The sequence below is a fragment of the Lissotriton helveticus genome, chromosome 4_1 (genome assembly GCF_964261635.1).
Source record: "Lissotriton helveticus chromosome 4_1, aLisHel1.1, whole genome shotgun sequence".
NCBI classification, from domain to species: Eukaryota; Metazoa; Chordata; class Amphibia; order Caudata; family Salamandridae; genus Lissotriton; species Lissotriton helveticus.
Window position 1 is genome coordinate 1,740,025,014 of NC_136063.1, and position 15,544 is coordinate 1,740,040,557.

At 45.5% G+C, this 15,544-nt stretch overlaps 1 protein-coding gene across 3 annotated transcripts in view; it reads left to right on the forward strand.

Moving 5' to 3' along the window:
• TYW2 (tRNA wybutosine-synthesizing protein 2) overlaps nucleotides 1-15,544 on the forward strand; it is a 228,030-nt gene that overhangs the window by 134,272 nt on the left and 78,214 nt on the right. For all 3 annotated transcript variants that reach the window (XM_078688421.1, XM_078688418.1, XM_078688420.1), the window contains exon 6: nucleotides 3,155-3,264. In XM_078688421.1, coding sequence (XP_078544547.1) covers nucleotides 3,155-3,264 — 110 coding nt within the window. The remainder of the gene's footprint in view (nucleotides 1-3,154; nucleotides 3,265-15,544) is intronic.

The following is a 15,544-nucleotide window of genomic DNA, read 5'->3' on the forward strand; positions in this document are numbered from 1 at the left end:
ATGTTCACATCTAGGGCATGCTACAGCTGTGCCCTGATAAATCCTAGATATCTTCCCCAGACTCCGATACGCCCTATGTAAGTACAAAAAATGTAATAGATTTCAATCTATCATTCCTAGACACAGTATTCAAACTCGCCAGAATTTTCACCCAGTCTTCTTTGGAATTTGGGTGCCCCAACTCCTCTTCCCTTCAAGACCTACAAGGGGTGATACTATATAATTTCATAATGCCTTATAAAGACATGTCCCCACCTTGATAAGGCCAGATGTAGTGCACATCATTTGACAAGCGCTGTGCAGTTGAGGCTCCTCTATACCCATACCCCAGTGGAGGCGCACCCTGGCTATTACCGACTGATGCAATAGAAATTGCCATGTTGGGATCTCAAAAGTGACTGAAAATTCCTCAAATGGTAAAAGCACTCCATCCCTAAAAAAATCTTCTATCCCCATAGTTTGCCCATTCTACCAGAACCTCTCAAGCTTCCTTTCGGTTTCATTTTTTCAAAACTTTTGGTTGCACTATGTGGTTGAGCGGTGGCAAAGTAGTCTAAAGGGAGTGCGGAGGGGATATGTGTGATACGACAAAAAGGGGAGATGAAGTGACTATTGGAATTTACGTATTCCTTCTCAATCTCTCTTATGATTAATCCTATTGTTTTCCTCTTGCACTTTGCACAGGCAAGAGACTAAGAGAGAAGCCCATAGATAGCCCGAGAGAGGGCAAGAGAGAAAGAAAGACACTAACGTACATGGAGACATAGACATGCACACATGCACCTTGTAATACCAAGAGTGATCATGAGCGAGAGAAACCCAGAATTGCTTTAAAGTAAATGACATAGAATGTCAGTGCACATGGACGGTGGTTGTTGACTGTAGCTGTTCTTACTATTATCTTCTTATTTGTATAACTTTGGTGACCTCAACACGCTTCGGACAGGAGAAACCTAAAGCCAGGACGAGGAGCGACGAAAGAGAACAATTGAAAGGAATGAGAAAAGAGACTTGCAGATGGAGCGGTCTTCCACAGAAGAGAAGAAACAGTGCTTTACAGATAATTGTCCTTCAACAAGATGTAACCAACCAGTAGTTAGGGATAAAATGGGAGCAATAATGTGGAGCCAGCGAATGCAGGTATATTAATATTTGTCAGGTGACCGATTTAGAATTTGGTGCAATGATCAAGAATACTAGTTCAGGCAGTGAGAACCTGGAGATTGTCTTTCTGCTCCAGTGTTTCAAACATCTTTTGATCCCACTTAGGTCTTACTTTTTCCTGTGTGCCCATAGTTGAAGAGGTAGAGAGGGACAGGGAGCCGAGCTGACGGAATGACGGAGGCCATCAGGGTCCTGTTAGAAGCCAGCTTATGCATTGACCATTTTTTTCTGCAAGAAATTTGTTATGCTACTGAATCCCCTTAAGAAGTCTTATTTCAGGATATCACCAGTGGCGTAACAAAAGCCCCCTACATTACCCGCGCTCAAGGGGTCTCCTCCGGCACCGGCAGGCCTCAGGCTTGAGAGATTCGGACTGGGTCCAGGGCTTGGGGAGGCCCCTACTTGTACTTTGCAGGGGAACCCCATCAAGTTTCGTTACGTCACTGGATATCACCACTGGACATAATGCCATCAGTGAGCACATTTGTACATATTCCACAGAATTAAGGGGTTCTTCAAGCACTATTGGCAGATGTATTTTTACAGCAGGTATTTCTGTTGTACTATTGTTAATGGTTATGTTGCAAGTTTGTGTATATGTTCTTTACTGCGGCAGCACCATAGCTACTCATGCATTGTGCTTGGTGGTTTTGATGCTTCCTTTTGTTGTACATTCAACATATTTCCAAATGTGTGCTGTATTCAGGCTATGAGAGTGTCCAAGCATACTAAAGGCAAGAATATATAATGGGAGCTGGGGCTCGGGTTTACTATGCATTACCAAAGTTTGCAGATTCTGCATCCTGGGTGCTTTATAGTTCCTGGTCTCAGGGAATCTTGCTCATGATGTCAAGAGTTGGCTCGTGTACTAACATCCTCACCTGAAAATACTGTAAAGGTATGTATGCTGGTAGATGTCGTATGAACAGTACAATTGCAAAATAAATAAACCATTATTATGCTAAGACCTATTCCGCAGGCCCCAGAGCGTTTTAGAATAGTCCATTTGCCATTACAGCACAACATCCTACATCTTGCCAGGTCTACTGCCCCAAGTGAATTAAAAGCTAGAATTTAACAGTGTTAAATTGCTGCCCCCCCATGAGTAATTTTGCAGGCTCTAACATGGCTCTGCCCCAACATACGAAATGTTAACCCCCTAAAAATAATTGGGTCTAATCGCGCCCTAGCTTGAATACCATGGGCCATATTATGAAAAGTGCGCTGGGGGTGTAACAGGCTTGTGCACCCACTTTGCGCGCACCAAGGGCTCTTTGGTATTACAGAAAGGGCTGCAGATGCTTGTTCGGCCCTTTCTGTGATACCTCTAGGGCTGGTGCGCTTATAGCGCCAGTGGTGTCAACAGAGGGTGTCCCCTCATTTGCATGAGAGCGTGGCTCCAATCAAATGTGGGAATCTCTTTACCTCTGCACCCACACCGTATTATGGAAGGGGGTGCAAAGGCAAAGAAGCTGTCAGGAGCCGCACGGACAGTGTTTCCCCTGGAGGTGGGAAATTGGGTCCCATGAACCCCACCCCAAACATTCCCTTTCAAGCTCGTGCAGTCGCTCACTGCATCCGCCTGATAGGGGATCTCTCGCCCCTCTTAAAGGTGCAGGCGGATTGCGGCCTGCACAAACGCAGAGCGGCTGCTTCAAAGCTGCTCTATTTTTCACTTGAATTCAATGCCCCCAGGGCAGCACGACTTCGCAGCTGCTCTAGGGGCACAACATTCAACGTAATGAAGCACGCTATCCCTGTTTGCACCCGGCACACCTGTTTTAAGGTGCATTGTGGTGCAAACACGGAAAGTGAGCCTTATGTGTAGTAGGGATCCATACCATTCTGTCGAAGTCTGAGCTAGGTAGAGGGAGTGTATGGGTCATGTCATATTTTACATATTGTAATATGAAAGGAAGTTAAGGGGGGTCTGTGTGCGACTTTTACGCATAAACGGTTACAGTTAAACTTGCTTTGCTTCCTTTCGCAGCTACTCATTTGACGTGAGGAGGTGTATGTTTTCTCGTGGGAATGTAACCGAGAAGATCAGGGTAGCCTCCCTGTGCTGCTCGGGGGAAGTTGTCGTGGATTTATATGCAGGTAACTTGCATATTTCCAAGTTATTTTTAATTTGTGTGAGGACCAGTCTTAAGTGGACTCATGTTAACTGTTTCAAACTAAAACGCTTGTTGAGTTTACAACACGATGCACAACCACTAGGTGACGTTTGAAGTCCGTTATCGGCATCGGTATTAAGGTATTGGACATTATATTTGTATGATCTGGCAGTTAGCTGAACCTGAATGAGAAAGTGTTTTGTTGGGCTCTGCCTTATAGTTGTATTACTTAGTCTTTCAACGCAGGCTTGATTACCATTTTCTGATCTTTGTAATAAAGTATAAAAACTGACTGTTTGGCTTTGTACTTTCTCTTCCTCGCAACGTGCTTGTGTTTTTAGGTCTCGCCTTTTCCATTGGAAAATGGCGAGAATTCAAGTGCTCAAAATGCTCGTGAAACCAAGGGTTTCGTTCGTGCAGTTTTCTTTAAGATCACGTGAATCACGTGACCAAACAAGCACGAGCATCAGCCTCCCTCCCTCCTTCCTAATTGCATTTTTTCACGGCCGCACAGCACATCAAAGGGCTTCTCCCAGCGTGTGCTGTGCGGCTTCTCCTCCCCTAATTATTCATGGCTGGCCGGTGGCCGGCCGTACTTTCAGTTTCCCTAACATCTCACGCGACAGCCTGCATCTCCCCTGCTCTAGGATATCAAACACTTCCTCCATCTAATGTTGCCTAATTTTGCCTTTTGTTTCAGGATTCAATCTCTTTTTCTGTGTCCTGTGTCACTTTATTTATTTCCTGTTTAAACTGGGTGACTTGTCCCGTGACGTATTAGGAGGCCGTTGCAATTCACGCTGGGCGTCGATTTTTTTTATTATTTTTAAAGTCGTGTGCCTGACTGCAACCACCGCTTGTCACCGAACAGCTGCTTCATGATTAGCACACACTTCCACTTCATTTTCTGGTGTTCCCCGATCCGGCGTGACATTTCCTCCGACTACATTACAGGCGCGGCTGCAAGTGAGTCAGTCATGCCTGTGGTGGTGTTTGAAAAATCTTGTACCAACGTTGGTAAGTATACGTGATAAAATTTAAAACTGTGACGTGCAATGCCCAGGATCACACACAGTCCAAGTGAAAGCGCCGGGACTAGAACACAACCCCCTTTGTTCCATAGTCAGCAATTCACCTAATCACTTGAGCAAATCTATTCCCGAATTGCAATTCACGCTGGGCGTCGATTTTTTTATTATTTTTAAAGTCGTGTGCCTGACTGCAACCACCGCTTGTCACCGAACAGCTGCTTCATGATTAGCACACACTTCCACTTCATTTTCTGGTGTTCCCCGATCCGGCGTGACATTTCCTCCGACTACATTACAGGCGCGGCTGCAAGTGAGTCAGTCATGCCTGTGGTGGTGTTTGAAAAATATTGTACCAACGTTGGTAAGTATACGTGATAAAATGTAAAACCGTGACGTGCAATGCCCAGGATCACACACTGTCCAAGTAAAAGCGCCGGGACTAGAACACAACCCCCTTTGTTCCATAGTCAGCAATTCACCTAATCACTTGAGCAAATCTATTCCCGAAGCCGTTCAAAATGTTGGCAAAACTTTGTAAATACTATTCAACACCAGCTATGGAACCTACGGCGAAAGAGTTATTTTGCAATAAGGAAACATATTTTTAAATACACAACTTTGTTACAAGCAAAATTAGCGAGATGCAATATTCCCTTTTACTAAATTAGCGTTCCAAAACGCAGGGTTCAAATATCTCGGGAGAAGTTTCAATAAAACAGAAAATACTGCAACAACCGAACAGCTGCTGCATAATTATAGCACATTTCCATTTCATTTTCTGGCGTTCCCGATTTGTGTGAGGACTTCCTCCAAGTGGATTACACGCAGGCCAGCAAATGGGTCAGTCGGCAGGCAGACATACAAGGTTTGGTTTTAGTGACACGGTTGACACCGCCCTAACCCCACTGGCTTTGGCAGAGGCAGCTGTAGGTTCAATATTGCCTATTGGTAATGTTTATAGTGCCCACAGCCAGGCATTACAATACATGTTGCATAGCTCATTTGTTTTGGGTTTCTTATTAAAAACACGTGCAGCGTCATGGGGTTTCTCTGCTGTTACCCACCTAATATTTGTACAGTCGTGCTGACGCCGCACCAAGTCGGTGTACAGTGACCAAGTGGATCCCACTCTCTAAACCTGAGCTTTAATCAAAGACTGCAGGAGACCTTTTACTTATTTTAGTCCATTCCGACCCATTACTTTTTAAATACTTTGAATCATGCAAGCGTATTTAGTTGTCGGTACTGACCGCGCTTACATTTTCAGAAAATAAAACTGAGCAGTTTTTACTAAAACTCTTTTACATCCATAGACTGTAAAGTTGCATGACCTGAGTGAGTTTCATGGGGAATTATACACTGGCACTGCAACAGCAGCTGGCTTGCTGCAGAAACGTTCAGGTAAAAAAAAAAATGCAGCGGAAAACCAGAGCTAGCTCAGCATGCAAAACAAGCACATCTGATTTCCAACCTAACATCTGAAACCTCAACACTTCTGGGCACGATTCTGAAAGGTTAGTTAGATTAAAAAAAGGATTGGCTTCTGTACTCCCTTTGTTTGCCAATGGGCTAGGAGCCTCTGAGCATATAGACTTAAGGCATGAATGAAAGGCAAACCCAAGCTGCCCCTGGCCTGCCTCTTTACTGGGTGTCCCCAGGTGGCCTTTCCCAGACTCCCTTAAGATTCTTGGCCATACAAGGGCTGCTACGTTATTTTAGGTTGTTCTATGGCGCTTCGCTTGGTTTAAGTTGCCCCTGTGGCTCTGCCGCTGGATGTTAATCTCGCAGTGCTCCATAGCCCCTGGTTAATGCTCCCTCACTGTTACCAGAGTACTGCATCTGAGGTACTTCAATGTTAAGCTGTTCAGCATAAGTATCATTCAATGCCACAGTTCTACACCACACAATCCAACTTCACCACATAATTCGACCACAAACCCAAAGCCAAAAGGGCGACAGCCAATGCCAGGCCTATTGTCCTTGCAAGTGGTTGTGTAATATACTCTTGCATCTTTTCCAACCATGACTTGTTCCTCTAGGCACAGAAAAGTTGTCATGAGAAAGAATCACTTGCCAATAGGTCTCGCAGTAGGAAAGTTGGAGCTATTACAATTGCAAATAACAATGCCTTTTTTTTTTTCATTTTAAAAACATAAAGGGCTTTGTCATTTACAAAACCAATAGCTCCAACTTTCCTACTGCGAGACCTATTGGCAACGCCAGTGCTTGTTTCTCTTTGCGCTTCGATTGTTCATATTACTTCAATGTTTAATTCATATTCCGAGGTACCTAAGCGCCATCTTGTGGTAGACAGTAGATAGTGATCTTTAACTCCACTGGCCCGTCTGTTGCAGTACTTACTTACTGACTGACTGACTGTTGCTCCCTCACTTTTGACCCCGGTTTGATCTAATCTGATTCCTACTTGGGATCGCAACTGTCCATTAAAGCAATCGTGCTGATACAGTTCACCTGGGACATAATACTTTTTTTTGGTAGCACTCTTATGTAGTGCGAGCACGACCCAAACGTATTGGACCGCCTTACATGAACATCAGAGCCTTCGGGTGCACTGTCCATGCTTGCGCCACGGCGCACCGGTGCTCCCGGTGCAAACCTGGAAAGTGCGCCCAATCAGGAAGAATGCACTGCCCTCTTTGCAGCCAGGAACTCGTGCTGCCCCCAGGGCAGCGCATTCAAGAGAAATTCAGAGCAGGTGTTTAAAAGCTTCTCAGTGTTTCTCTGTGCAGGCGGTAACCCACCTGCACTTTTATAAGGAATTAGAGATCCCCTTGCTGGCGTGTGCAGTGAGTGACTGCCCCCACCTGCAAGGGAATGTCTGAGGAGGGGGGGGGGGGGTCCATAGGACCCCCTGGCTTTCATTTAGAGGGCAGCATTTAGAAGCTGCATTGCCGCTGAGCTCACGTCGATAATATGGAGTGTGCGCAGAGTTAAATGATTGCCTCATTGCATGGGGCCACGCCTCCCATGCAAATGAGGGAACACTCTCTAAGGATAGTGCTGGTGCTGTATGTGCGCCAGCCAGGGCACACGTCCTATAAAAAGAAGTAGGGGAACTGACCAAGTAAGACAGTATGCAAATTACCTCATAGCACTATAAAAAAAAATAATAATGCTATTTAAATTATTTGTGTAAATACTTGTACAGGCTAACCTATTACAGTGTCTGCATTTATATACAGGGACAGAACAAAGGCAAAAGCATGCCTTTAAGTACCTGTGAAGAGAAGGCAAGCTGTGTGCCTTTGTTTCCCTCTGTGGCATTTACATTTAAGTGTGAGGTTCCAGGCATATTCAAACAAAAGGAGGCCGGATGGCCCCTTAACTTCGGCACAGCTGGAGATGAAAAAAGGCTCCCTTGCTGCCTGCACGTTGCTGCTGGGAATGGAAAGCAGACAATGTACAGGCGCTGCTGAACGTGAAATGGTGTCTTACAGTGGGACAACTTCAAAAAATTGCGGTGGGGCCTAACGTTTTGGCAGGGGGGACGGTACCTGCGTGTACCCCCGACTCGAGCCCTGGGGCCAGCGCTATCTGTATTAGAGAAGGGGCCACACAAGCCTCTGCGGCTAGGGTGACCAACTGACATGGGTGCAAATTCCGGACGGAGAGTGTAAACATTCAGGTCAAAAATTCAGGACAGAAGGTCAAAATTCAGGACAAAAGGAACATTTTACATACACATCAAAGGAGTTCACAAAATAGTATATAAGTAAATAGACAACCAAAATGTATACTTTGAGGACCATATTGCCAAACTCATAGGTGGCTATCCCTCGGTTTGCAAAACAGCAGTTGAAAATAAATCTCACATCATCCAGTAGTAAGCAGTTTGATCTCTGTAACTTTTTATTTCTCAAGTTTGCTTTATGCATCTCTCTGTCGCTTGAACTCATCTTTCACAGCTTGCTCTGTCCTAGTCTCTTGCTCTTTCAATAGATTTTCGAGTTCATGAAATCTGTCTACTAACTGTACCTCGCACAAAACAAAATATCGTGTCATCCGGAAGCTCCAAGGATTGCAGCAATTAACCCCTACCAAGCAGCCTTTCACACATTTGCATTTCTTTGGGGAAGCAGACACCCTGGTCTTATTTCTTTTCAGCCGTCTTCCCCTCCCTCCGAAATTAGCACAGTAGACTCCCAGACCCTTGCACTGTGGCTGGGAAATTTAAATTGTGTGAATACACTTTTGTACTTTAGCTGAGAGGTTGAAATTATGGACAAATGCTATCCGTGAAGACATTCGGACAACGGACTTAAGGGCTAATTTATGGGCTGTCCTTGAAAGTAACGGACGGTTGGTCACCCTATCTGCGGCCCCTTCTGCAATACCAAAGTGGCACGGGCACAGGAAGCCGGCGCAACTGCCCGTTGCGCCTGGAGGTGCTTGCATAATACAGTCTCAGGGGCCGTATTACACCATGTTTCCTCAGGTGCGTCCTGTGCAAAAAAGGAGAGTGCACTGTATCATATTGAATGTGCTGCCCCCAGGGAAGCTGCAAAGTCGTGCTGCACTGGGGGCAGTGCATTCAAGTGAAATTAAGTGTTTCACTATGAAGTGACAACTTGCCTGCACTTTTAAGAGTGGTTAGAGATCCCTTTGCAGGTGTGTGTTGTGAGTGACTGCACCCACCTACAAGGGGTGCCTATGGCTACCATCACAGACGCACTGACAGTGCGCAGTGTCACTTTGCCAGGACCTGCCCTAAATTAGATTGACCAGGACATGCCCTAGCCAGTAAGAAAATGTGGTGTTTGTTGAGGGGTTATTGCGGTGTGATGGCAGGAGGTGTGTGGAAGATGGGAGGAGTACAGGGGATGATTGGATGCTACCAATTATGTGGAGGTGCGTTAAGTGCTGATTACAAAGTCTTTAACGGAACCTGAGTGAGACCAAGTGGGATGGACCAAGCTGCTGTTTACATGACATTGTCAGGCAGCAGCCTGCTGCGCCCCTCTAAATATTTGATGGCCTGAGCTCAGCTCACCCATGTCCAAGGTTGGCCCTGCAGTGTGCCTCCTGACATTCTTTGCCTCTGTGCCCGCATCTGTAATACGGCATGGGCACAGACGCTAGGAGATTCCCTCGCCCTCCGATGATAGCGCTGGCACTATATGTATTACAGAAGGGGCCACACAAGTGCCTGTGGCCCCTTCTGTAATACCAAAGTGTCCGGGTGGGGGGATGCAAAGTGGGCGCAAACACCCACTGAGCCACCAAGGCACTTTGTATAATACGGCCCTAGTTACATTACATAAGTATAAATACGTTTTTGTAGGCACTGGAAGATTAAGTGATTTGCCCAGAATCAGGATGTTGTGCGACGCCTAGACTCAAACCTGGTTTCCCAGTTCCAAAGTAGGCAGCTCTGGTCGTTAGGCACAAGGTTGCTTAAATGCACTATTGGCCATTATGTTCAGTGCAGATTAAAATGTTTAAATATTTGTATAACTCAGCTTGGTTCACTAAATGGCACGCTGTGTGAAGAGCATTAACTCAGGGTGTAGACTGCTGTCCACTTTTGACACATGGATAACATATCCATTTTATTTTTAAAACGTTGCTCTGATTTTTGTTTATAACTATTGTTGGAAATGACCCTTTCTTCAGGGTCATCCCCAAACGTTTGCCCTCCTCCTTCCCTTTTTGCTGAATTCATTTTTGCTGGCTTTAGTACTCTGCGCACTTTACCACAGCTAACCAGTGTTAAAGTGCTTGTTCTCGCTCCTTAAAACATGGTAGAATTGGCTTATGCTCAATTGGCATATTTCTGTAAATTAAATGCTATTAGTGGACCTGCAACACTGAGCACTGATTTTGTCACCCACTTAAGTAGCCCTTTAAACATCTCGGGCCTGCCATTGCAGAGCCTGAGTGTGCAGTTTTAAGCTGCCATTTGCTGCCTGGAAAAATAAACCTTTTCCCAGGCTTAAACATTCCCTTTTAATACATAGTCACCCCTAGAGTAGGCATGGACAGCCCAGATGGCAGGGAGCAATGTATTTAAAAAGTAGGACATGTACTTTTAAGTCTTACATGTCCTGGTAGTGAAAAACTGTTACATTCGTTTTTCACTACTGCAAGGCCTATCTCTCACATAGGATAACATTGGAGTTGCCTTATTACATTTTATAAGTTTAATTTTTAAATGGGAAGAGATTGTTGGTTCATGTTTGGTGTCTCTTGAATCCTAATTTAAAATCCTAACCTAGGGTGAAGTTGGATTCTAAATTAAAATGCCACTTTTAGAAAGCTGGCATTTTCTTGTTTAAGCCATTAGGTGCCTGCAGCCTGTCTCTGGTCACATGCCTGGGAGTAGTTGGCAGTTTGGCTTTGCGTATTCCTCCTAGACAGCTACACACAATGGGAGCTTAGGTGTGATTGGATGGGCTATCACTGGCAGTATGGGAGGGAGGAGCTGGGCATAGCCTCACACCTGACTAGCCTGTTTCCTGTCTCCATAAGACGGGCTTATCATCCCTGCATTGTCTCTTCAGCCAACTTGGAGTCAGGGCAGGGGAGCTAGGGAATTCCATTCACTTCAAAGACCCTGTCTAGAGGCTTCTCCCACCTTCCAGAACCAGGCCACCAGTGTAAAAAAAAAAGAAGGACCTCAGACACCACCACTTCAGTACGCTTCAGGATTTGTGGATACTGTGCCAAGAAGGACTGCCGTGCTGCTGAATGGACTGCCCTCTACTGTGCTGCTACTCTGAAGGAGCTGCTAGCTTGCTAGCTGACCTGCTACCTGCTGTCCCCTTGCCTAGGGAGGAAGAACTGGACCGGCAACCCATCTTGAACCCAGAACCCCAGAGTGAATCAAAGGGCTAGTCTGCTGGCCTCCTGATTTGAGCCTCATGGACATGGACACAAAATGCTCCTCAACAAATCCTCGAGCTGTCTTCAGCGAGTTCCTGCACCCCCAACCACCAATAGGAGCCTCTGATGTCCTGTACCCTTGGTGTAGCTCTTGAGCACTTAAATTCAGGCTTTTAGTCTCTTCTCAACTGTGAATGGACTTGTTTGCACCAGATCTGCACCTCTCGCACCAAAATTCAGTGCTAGCCTCCAACAGCCTGTCTCTTCACACAGCAAGCATCGATCGCCCATGTGGACCACCAACATGTAGTTCCAGCCCTCCTGCCTACGATACCTGGCCTGTTCTTCGCGCCATGCTGACCACGGGCAGCGACACTCTCCGTCCTCCCGGTGATCTTCAATGAAAACTAACCTCTTGGCACAAAACCGGAGAAGTAAACCTTCAGTGGGACTAATCTGGGACTGTATCTGACCTGCACGTTATTGCAGTGAGCCTGAACTTTTGTTTTTCACCTGGTCCAGCTCAACTAGTTCCGCAGTTGGTGTGTTATGCTTTTAGGCACTATTTTGCAGTTTATTCTTTCAAAAGTAATAACTTTGGTTCTACTGATTGGAATTTTGTCATTTTGGTCTTGATTTCTGTATTACATTTTGCTCTATATTTATAACTTGACGTCGGATCTTTTTTGTTGTAGTGATTTCACTGTTTTACTGTTTGAAGTGTTGCACAAATACTTTACACGTTGCCTCCAAGTTATGTCTGACTGCTCTGTGTCAAGCTACTAACAGGTTGAGCACAGGCTAATTTGGAGTTTGCTTGTGCCTTACCCTGACTAAGATTGTGATTGCTGCTTGACCAGGGCTCACACCCCAGTCAACCAGTAACACCAATTGCTAACAACAATGTATTTGTTAACAGTAGAATATATTACCATGCAACAACTTATGCGAACTATGATAATGAAAACACTCTTTTATAACCGCTAATAACACTATGAGAGATATATTATGCCCATTCCATCCAGACATAACCATTGTAAAAACTCACCGGCATTCACAAAATACTTTCAGATTTCACAAATTTAGTTAAAAAATGTTGTCTGGTCAATGTGGGTTCAGCATGTCACGTTTCGTGCAGCTCTTACAAGGAGACATGGAAGTAAAAGAGGAGGGTGGTGGTCAAAAAAGTGACATTTCCCATTTTTATTCCCATAGGATCATTACCTCTCTTCTGCACAAAAAGTGGCTGAACAGAGGTACATCAAATTGGGCATGAAAGTAGAAACTTTCTCAACGAAGCGCTTTCCCTTGGTTTGGTGTAAATCCGTTCAGTAGTTTCTTAAGAAGTTAGCATTAGAAAAGTGTTGTCTATAGAGCTAAAATTGAGCTGACCTGCCGCCGGTGTGTGAGTGGTGTGCGACCCCACCCCCATTTGTGACCTGTCAGTTAAGACTGAGATATCTAGACCGTTAGTCTGTAGACAGTCCGCGAACCAACATTTTAATAAACAAACAACCGCTATTAGACTAAGGAGATATTTACTTTCCTATAATCCATTTCGGATCCACAGTCTTAAAACTGAGAATGCGGCCTGAGCGCTTTGGTATCCTGGCAGCAAGAGAACCTTTTTGTCTTGTAGCTGCAATGACAGGATGAGGGACATGGTCCTAGTGCTGTGAAAAAAAATTTGAAAAGTGCTTTAGAGTGCAGGCTGAGCCTACCCTGATCCCTAGACCTAAGTATGGGGAGGCTCAAAGGACCCCCAACCCCCCACCCCCAAAGCATAAAAAAAATGGTTATGTCACGGGGGCCTGCAAATCCTGTTAGGTGGGTCCATGCCTGTTAAGGTCTCTGGTCCCCTAAGTCTACGGTGACCTATATTTTGCTGCCTTGGGACTGTGGCTTCTGACTAGGACCACCATGTTGAATGTTCATATTCTGTTATGCATTTGCTGAGGCAGTGGGCATGACATTCCCAAAATAGCAATGATACTTCAAGGCCTAGTTGTTGAGGCCACAGGACGTTTCTCCCTATCCTGAACTACTCAACTGCAAGTGAATCTGGTACCCTGACTTCGTTTTGGCTCAGTTTTCACGGTATCCTGCATGTGCCTGGAGGCCTTGGCCTAAAATTAATCCTTTGACCCAGAACCTGTCTATGGAGTTAAGTGGACAGCGGCAAAATCATACCTCTTGACAACATGAGACCACTTTCTTTGTCCCTGGCAAGTGTACAGTGAGTGGTGCTGGCAACATATCATTTTTGAATCCTTAGTATTTGAACATATCTTTTTCTCTGTTCCAAAATAGTGTGCCATGCCCACTCCTTGAAAGTTCTGGTCATTTGTCATGCCTAGCCCCTTCACTAACATTTCTGGGTATGTCAAGTGTATTTTGGGTGTACAGTTCCTGCTAGCAGGACTCCATGTTGGTTGTCAGTGTATGTAGCTATAACTTTAAAATGGAAAAAGGGCTGCTCTGAGGGCTCAGCTCAGGGCAAAAAACTAGGAACATTGGTAAAACCAGTGGGCTCCATTTTGGATTACCCCTGGTTTTGACACTGCGCAAGATGGAGGCAGCCTGCCTTGAGGTGTAGCATCAGACACTGCAGTGTGGAGGGAACTAGACAGGAATGTCCTTCCATTCTATGTGACATGTTTAGAAGGGAATTGCTGGTTAGACCTTCATGAGCACTGCCATTTGGGTGATGCTAAGGAAATGAGGGTCAGTTTGCAGATTCAGTTTTTAGCGGGAAAAAGGTTTCTAGGGAGAGCGTGGGCCTTTGATTTCCCCTGAGTGGACTATCTACAAAGGCTGATGACTGCTCGTTGCAGAGCTTCACCGTTAGACCTGGCTTGTCCAGCGGGTTTATCCCCAGATTTTTAGCTTTTTGTCCTTCTGTTTCTGGCACTTTTACGACTGCTGATCAGTGCTAAAGTGCATATGCTCTCCCTGTAAATTGTTATGATGGATTGGTGTTTCCATTATTGGTTATTTGATTTACTACTAAGTCCCTAGTTTGTGCACTATGTGTGCCCAGGGCCTGTAAATCAAATGCTGCTAGTGGGCCTGCAACTCTAATTGTGCCACCCACACAAGCAGCCTTTCAAAGGTAACTCCACTGCAGTGTCTGTGCGCAATTTGGTACTGCCATGTCGACCTGGCAAGTGCAGCCACTTGCCAGGCCCATATGACACCCCTAAGGTAGGCCCAAGGTACCTCTATAGGCAGGTTGCAGTGTATGTGAAAGGTAGGACATGTACTGAGGTATGTGACATGTCATGATAGTGAAATACAGTGTATTTTGTTTTTCACTATTGAAAGGGTATCTGTCCAATAGGATGAATGGGAGTTTATTTATAACATCTTATAAATATAACTTCCCATTGGGACAAGATAGAAAGATCGAGTTTAGTATGCCTGAACTCAAAATATAAAGATGCATCTTCTATTAAGGAAGATTTTTACATTCTGTGTTTGAAATTAGCACTTTTAGAAAGTGGGTATTTTCTTGCTTAGCTATCCTGTGTGCTTCTGCTGGTTTGTGAATGGACTCTTTGGCTTTGGAGTGACAGGGGCTGGGGAGGTGCATTCTCTTAGACAGCCACTGGGGGAAGGAGAGGGGGGGTTGGGACTTGATGTGTGTCCTGCCTTTCCTGAATGAGTCCGGGTTGGGCGGAATAGACCTGGGCTGCATTCAGAGTAGGGGGAGGAGTTCTCACTAGCACCTGGAAAGGCCCGATCTGCATTTAGAGTGTTGGGAGGAGATTTTCCTTGCACCTGAATAGAATAGACCCTACCTGCCTTACACAATGGTGTCACCACCTTCTGCAGGACAGCTGCATCAGAGAGGACACAACTGGTTTTGGCTGGGCAAAGAGCTTCTCTGCCACCAGAAAACAAAGGAGTTTGCTGTATAAAAAGTGGGGCCCAGACCCTTAACTTTAGATTGCTGCTGAACTAAGGGACCTGCCAGGAAGAAGAACCAGGAAAGCTGTAGGAGTACTGCCCCTGTGCTGTGTGTATGCTGTTGGGGTTGGCCTGCAGTGGTTGCTACTGTCTTGGGCAGGGAAGGACTGGACTGTGCTTTCAGCATCCTGCTGTGAGTTTTCTTCAAAGGCTTGAAGTAGAGCTTGCCTCCTGCTGGAAGTCTCAGGGATAGAAAAGACTTCAAAGATCACTTCTGGAAATCAAGAGGAACCTTTGCCAAGGAGAAGAGCTGGTGAAACTGAGGAGGAACACTGCCTCTTTGCTGTTTACTGTCTGGGGTCGGCCTGCAGTGGCTGTTTCTGCCAAGGAAAGGACAAGGACTTTGCTGTGTGCTGTGCCCCCTGCTTGAGGAAGATCTTCACAGGCTTGAACTAGAGCTTGTCCCCTATTTTGAAGTCT